Raw genomic sequence first — 7,180 nt, forward strand, 5'->3', positions numbered from 1 at the left:
GGGGTAGGTAGGGTGGGGGCTCCTGCCGCTGACAGTTTCCACAAACTGAAGCTTTGACTCTCAAACACGAGCCAGGCACTCGGAGGGCAAAGCGACACCGAACCGCTGCGTCTGGTTCTGCCCGAACCTGCCTTCAGGGACGGCTATCTGCGGAGCGCGGAGGAGAGTCCTGTGGTGTGTGTGTGTGTGTCTGTTTGTGTGTAACTGTGTGGTTCGGTAAATTAACACCTGAGCGCGCACAGTCTGACCGCGGCGCGCAACACGACGCGGAACCAGGATCTGGACGAACTCTCCTCAGGAGCCGCCGGGACGAACTCAACCAGTAACCATGTGGTTTTAAAATAAACCAGTGCTTTAAGAGCTGGTTTTTTTTTTTTTTTTAAGAAAACGACTGTGGTGCAGCGCGTGACTGAGGGAAAGTGTCCTCTTGCTCTTTTCCCCTTCAGGTCAGGATCAAAGGACAATCAGAAACCTGATGGTTTTTATTCGCTGACTGGACTGAGGTTCCGCTCCGAACAGCACCGTGTTTATGGATCTGTGCGCAGAGAGGAGGCTCTGCTGCTGCACGTCGATCATGTTGATGCCCCGCAGTTTCTGTAAACTTTGATAAATGTTTGAACAAATTAAGTAAAATTTCTAACTTCACCCACTGAGCTCGGACTGACCTGTTTTCTGCTCTTCTTGCTTTTCTTCCCAACTTACCGTCAGGACCTCTTATCACTCTGACTTCTTCTTCTGCGATTTAAACAAAGATCAAAGGTTTGGGGATAGCATGGCAATGGTAGTAAACCAGTGGCCAGAGAACATTTCGGCAGATCCGGCCTCTCAGCTCCAGATGTGCGGCCAGGAGCCCGGCGGGGGACCGGGGACTCCCAACGGGTCCACCCCGGGGAACGACGCGCTTTCCGGGGACAAGATCCCCAACGTGGACTGCATGGTGTGCGGGGACAAGTCCAGCGGGAAGCATTACGGCCAGTTCACCTGCGAGGGATGCAAGAGCTTCTTTAAGCGCTCCGTGAGGCGGAACCTGACCTACACCTGCCGGGGGAACCGAGACTGCCCCATCGACCAGCACCACCGGAACCAGTGCCAGTACTGCCGGCTGAAGAAGTGCCTCAAAGTCGGCATGAGGAGGGAAGGTAAGCGGCGCGTTCTGCTGGTGTGATCTGTGGGAGTGGGGACGTGTTTGGCACAGGAGCGCGCGTCCGTGCGTAAAAATGTGCCAAACTCCAAACTGTCCATCTAAACTGACAGTTAAGTTTAAAATTATAAATGTTATTTTGAAACAAGTGACCAACCCATCACTTTGTGGACTTTTTTGGTCTCCAGAACCCTTTAGACCGCGAACAAAACAAATACAACTTTTTACTTAAACGTTATAGAAATTTAAGATATTTTGTGGTCACTTTCCTAATTACACAATATTTACTCAAACTGCAATAAAACTGTGTATTTAGAAGCAGATCTGACCATCAGTGAGTGTTTTAATGAAGTTAAAGGTCAAATGAGAAGATCCTCCTGATGAATCCTGCGCGTAAAGTTGTCAGGTTTTACATTTCCAAACAGGCTTTCACTGCTGCTGTTGTGGGTAAATAACCAGTGACCACCTGCGGCACTATTCTGCTTAATATTCCAGATTAATTTACCAAAGCCGCAGTGAAATCCCTCCTTTGTCTCTGTGCTTTAATTGTGCTGTTTGTCCACCGACACCCCGAGCCGCTCTGAGGCTGCCGCTACATTTGTTGCATTGTGTTGGATTAACGACGGGTCAGTTGGTGCCAAAGAGGTTCAGTGGAAACGTGTTTGTGAAGAGGAGCGCCTCCACTTGTTTATTCTGATGCACGGCCCGTGCACGAGGCGCGCGCTGGCGCCGATTTAAAATGGGAACCGAAATGAGGCAAAGCTGCTCGCTGCTAATTGCTGTCAGTGGTTCGGGGCTGTTTTGGCGCTTGAATGTGCACATTTAGGTAGTTTTCACTGGGGCTGCACAATATTGTTGTTTAATATTGAGATGACAGTAAAGACAAACATCTGAACCAGGTGTGGTCATGAAAGCAAGTGAATCCGCTGGATTGACTTATAAAATAATGAGCTACAATTTATTTGTGATATCAGTATCGTTGATATTTTAAATACATCGCTCAGCACAAATGTTACAGAGAGGAGCATGTTTGTAATTAAAACCTGCAGTTTTACACACAAAGTGTGTGAGTTCTGCTGCAGACCCACTCAGGTCTTCAGCATGTTTGGTGAAGATGTCACACTCTGTCTCACATCATTTCCCTCCCAGAGGACAGAATCGGGTCAGCGCAGACAGTCAGTCCCGCTCAAGGACAGCAAGAAAGTGGAAGATGAAGGACAGATTATGTGTCCGACCCCAGCGCCCCTTTGTTCTTTACTGGAGCAAAAATAAAAGTGTAAACACGGAGCCCCGCTTGGATCTGAGCGGATCCCTGAAGGGTTCCTGCAGTGGACTCCCCTGAGCGTGTCGAGCCACACAGACTCACACAGACTCACACAGACCCACTCAGACTCACACAGACTCACACAGACTTGTTTCTAACTGAATGAACCCGAGGAAACGGCTCGATGTGCCACAGTGTCTCAGAGAGGAGGCCGTAGTCTTATAAGGATGTTTTAGAGAATTATCAGAAAGTTTTTAACTTTTATTTTGAAATCAGCTCATCTTAACTGTGCATTTCCCCCCTAAAGCAATGGTTCCCAAACTCTTTATCTTCTGACCCACAAAATGTTCTTGGCAAAAACTTGTGACCCCAAATATCATGGTCTGAGTACACGAACCCTCAAAACACAGGCTTTTTGACAATCAACAGTTTGTACACAAATATAAAAACTTATTTATACGTATTTTGTGTTTTTGTAATAATTATAGGGAAAATATTGCATCAGCAATTATTTTATTACCCTTTAAATTGATTTCTGGAGATTATCCAAGGTGCTTCATGACCCATAATTGGGTCCCAAGCCCAACTTTGGGAACCAAAGTGCAGTGGTTCCCAAACTTTTCAGCTTTTGACCCACAAAATAACAGTAGCAGAGACCTGTGACCCCAGCTATTTTTAGATAATAAACATTTGTATCAGGTCAACTAAACATGGGCATAGTAACAATATTTTTATACTACATTTATCCGTTTTAAATATACTAACCTCACTCCTTTGTAACAACTAAGGCAAAAATATAAATAATTCAGAAAATCTTTTCAGGACCCCACCTTGATGTTTTGGGACCCCACTTTGGCTCCCGACCCCAACTTTGGGAAACACTGCCCTAAAGTGTGGAACAAAACCAGAAAAGTTCAAATCTGAGAGCAAATTAGAGTTTGAACACATAAGAACAGTTTTAAAACAACTGTCTGACAAGTTGATGCATCTTTAACACAATCTGCATCTTTATGTTTTTATAATAATCGGCCCTTTGTCACCGATTCTGTTCATTACTTTCATGGACAGAATTTCTAGGCGCAGCCGAGGTGTTGAGGGGATCCGTTTTGGTGGCCTTAGGATCGCATCTCTGCTTTTTGCGGATGATGTGGTCCTGTTGGCTTCATCYGAACGAGATCTGCAGCTCTCGCTGGAGCGGTTCGCGGCCGAGTGCGAAGCGGCCGGGATGAAGCTCAGTGCCTCCAAATCCGAGGCCATGGTCTTGAGCCGGAAAAGGGCAGAGTGCCTTCTCCGGGTCAGGGGGGTCGTCCTGCCTCAAGTGGAGGAGTTTAAGTATCTGGGGATCTTGTTCACGAATGGGGGAAGAACGGAGCGGGAGATCGACAGGCGGATTGGTGCAGCATCTGCTGTAAAGCGGGCGCTGTACCGGTCCGTCGTGGTGAAGAGAGAGCTGAGTCAGAAAGCGAAGCTCTCGATTTACCGGTCGATCTACGTTCCTACCCTCATCTATGGTCATGAGCTTTGGGTCATGACCGAAAGAACGAGGTCCCGGATACAAGCGGCCGAAATGGGTTTCCTCCGCAGGGTGGCTGGGCTCTCCCTTAGAGATAGGGTGAGAAGCTCGGTCATCTGGGAGGGACTCAGAGTAGAGCCGCTGCTCCTCCACGTCGAGAGGAGCCAGTTGAGGTGGCTCGGGCATCTGGTAAGGATGCCTCCTGGACGCCTCCCTGGTGAGGTATTCCGGGCACGTCCCACCGGGAGGAGGCCCCGAGGAAGACCCAGGACACGCTGGAGGGACTATGTCTCTCGGCTGGCATGGGAACGCCTTGGGGTTCCCCCGGAGGAGCTGGAAGAAGTGGCTGGGGAGAGGGAGGTCTGGGCCTCCCTTCTGAAGCTGCTGCCCCCGCGACCCGACCCCGGATAGGCGGAAGAAAATGGATGGATGGATGGATGGATGGATAGTTCAGCTTCTAGTTTATTTCAGTCTGACTGAGAAACGTTCATGATCAGGTTAACGTTTATAACAGTTTAAAGCAGCACTAAATGAGTCATAGTTACTAAAATATAAAGCGCTGCTATTTTAATTGTGTCTAAGAAACTAAGAGTTGCTTTTATACATAATTGTGAACATTTGAACATTCATAAATATATGAAAGAAATCATTAAATATTAATCATGAGGTGCATTTCTTTGAGTTCAAAGATTAAATGTTTGGACAGCGACCACCGCTGCTCCCTGAGCTCATCTATAAGTCATGTTTTCTCTAACGTCAGCTCTGATCCAGGTCCAACACGCTCCTGATGAGGAGGTTTAAGAGCTGCGTGAAAACCGTGCAGAGCTGAGCGAGCTTTGTGTTTTTGTGCAGCAGGATGCAGACGTTGACTCCAAGCATGAATGTTTGACAGAAAAGTTGTTGAAAGCATCTTTTTCTGTTTTAATCCACAGTAATCTCACCGTCAGTGCTGCCGGACTTCTGATGAGAGTAAATCAGAAATAATCAGATATTTTAAGGTGTCAGTTTGAGGATTTCTGTGCTTTCTAGGAAGTCAGATGTTTGACCTCTTTCTGCAAGCTGCTGTGTTGAACAAATCATTTGTAGGAAACTTGTATCCACAGATGATGGGAAACATTTCCGAGCTGGTTTCTGCTGAAACGTCTTAAAGGTTGTCAGCGATGGTGTCATGGCTCCAGCAGGCAGCTCCCTCCAGCCTCCACTTGTTCCTCTGTCGGTGCCGATAGGAGCGGCAGAGAGAATCGACATGACAGTTCCTCTGGACTGTGAGGGGAGGACGTTTTAATTTTACAAGGACAGAACGACACAGGTCGGAGCTAACCGCACGCATTCACACCGCCGCGATAAGGTCAAAGTGTCTGTGAGCGTGCACCGACACGCTCGCTTTGGGAACTTATTGGAGTTGGGTGATGATAAACAGGCTCAACATCCAGGGCCGGGATCTGGCTCTGCTGCCTCTCCTGACCCCCGTTTCTCCCCGACAGAGTCGTGCAGCTGCGGGAAAATATAGGTCAAACAAAACGAGGGCGTTATGGCAGACAGGCTGAAGTCAAAGTCCAAATGTGTGAACTGTTTAGGGGCCTCTTGGGTGTGTAAATACCCCAGCGGAGTGCTCAGGCTAACAGCGTGTGTTGACTCAAAAATACTCAGCGAGCGAGGCAGAAACCTGCATTTGTCCCACTTATTTTCCTTTAAGTCATGATTAAAGTTTAGTTCAGAGCTGCCCAGTTAAAGCTGAGGAGATTAGAACGTGAACAAACGTCCTCACAAGCTTCCTGGTTGAACTTTCTTCACTAGAAATGATTTCATATTAAACTGCAGCTAATGAGACACAGTTTGACCTTAGGTGCAGAAACTGCCTCCTGCCAGCCTGTTCTGGCTGCAGCTGGAGCAGCTCGACCTGTTTTCTGTCGGTTGGGTCAGCTGAGGTGATTCTTCATGCTCTGCCTGAGACTCACCGGACAAGTTTTCATTTCTGGCTTAATCCAGAAGATGTTTGGGCCGAAACAGTAAAGTTTCTCATGCGGAGCTCCTCTGTCTCTCTCGGTCTGCGGCACAGCTTTTTATTTTTTTATTTTTTTCTGCTCCCTCGCTCTGCTGCGTCTCTCTGACGGTCGCTGCGCTCCTCTGCTTCCTCACGTCTGACGGAGGACTCGGGACGGTCCTCTCTAACTCTGCAGGTGTTTGGTTTCACTCATTTATCTTCAGATGAAAACAGGAGGACGGTGGAAAAAAAGGTTCACCGTGTAAAAAAGTTTAAAAGCGTTATTGTTGTGCAACAAACAGTTGGTTATTTTTAAACCTCTGGTTTTAATTTTGATTTTAAACAAGGCAGATGTGTCAAAGCAACTCTAACATGATTCTTTTTATTGTTAATGGACAGAAATGTGCCTTGAAGTGAGTCAAAGCAGCGGGAAAATTCTCATAAAGTAAACATGCAGCAGGTTCTTACACAACTGTTGACCCTGGACTGTTTGGAACCACAGTCTCTGTGGATGAAGTCTTATTTAGTTTTTGGTAGAATTGGCAAAACCCCCTGAAGAAATAGTTTAATCCTCACCAGTGTTGTATAAAGTACCTTAAAGTTATACTTGAGTAAAAGTACAAGTATCTTATCATAAAAATACTTTGGTAATAGTTAAAGTCTTCTCTAAAAATATTACTTGAGTAAAAGTCTTAAAGTAGCTGATATTTGTTGTCCTGAAGCATCAAAAGTAATTTTCTGACACAAAATCTACTTAAGTATTAAAAGTAAAAGTACTGAGTAAAAGTGAGCAGTTAGATTTTKCAAAATGACATTTATTGGGAGGTGACTTCTCCAAAAAATATATTTTCTAACAGCGTGCAGCTGTGATGGGTTGTGTACAAGATAAGTGTGTGTCAGAATGGTATATATTTATACTTCTCATCCAAACGCAATTAAATTCACTCTATCCAGGAGACACAATTTATCAGGTTGGTATTTTTTTAAGTATTAACTCAGAATAAAATAGGAGGAACGACTTTGTACTTCTTAATTTTTAAAAAATGTAGTGAGTAGAAAGTACAGATAATTGTGTAAAAATGTAATGAGTAAAAGTAAAAAGTACGCTGAAAAATAATTACTCAAGTAAAGTACAGATAACCAAAATTTCCACTTAAGTACAGTAACAAAGTATTTTAATTAATACTTCACAAGTCTGATCCTCACAGCAGCAGCTGAGACCTTTCATCCAAACCAAAAACCACCAAATTGCAATTTATTAAAAAAGAATATATATAT

General features: G+C 45.5%; 1 protein-coding gene across 1 annotated transcript in view; it reads left to right on the plus strand.

Annotated features, from left to right (window-relative positions):
- Positions 1 to 935: 935 nt before the first annotated feature.
- Positions 936 to 7,180, plus strand: part of LOC106529950 (nuclear receptor subfamily 2 group F member 5) — a gene marked incomplete at its 5' end in the record, with an annotated part of 25,928 nt that continues 19,683 nt past the window's right edge. The window contains 1 exon segment of the mRNA XM_014025485.1: positions 936 to 1,139. Coding sequence (XP_013880939.1) covers positions 936 to 1,139 — 204 coding nt within the window.

This window comes from Austrofundulus limnaeus, unplaced genomic scaffold, assembly GCF_001266775.1.
Source record: "Austrofundulus limnaeus strain Quisiro unplaced genomic scaffold, Austrofundulus_limnaeus-1.0 Scaffold479, whole genome shotgun sequence".
NCBI classification, from domain to species: Eukaryota; Metazoa; Chordata; class Actinopteri; order Cyprinodontiformes; family Rivulidae; genus Austrofundulus; species Austrofundulus limnaeus.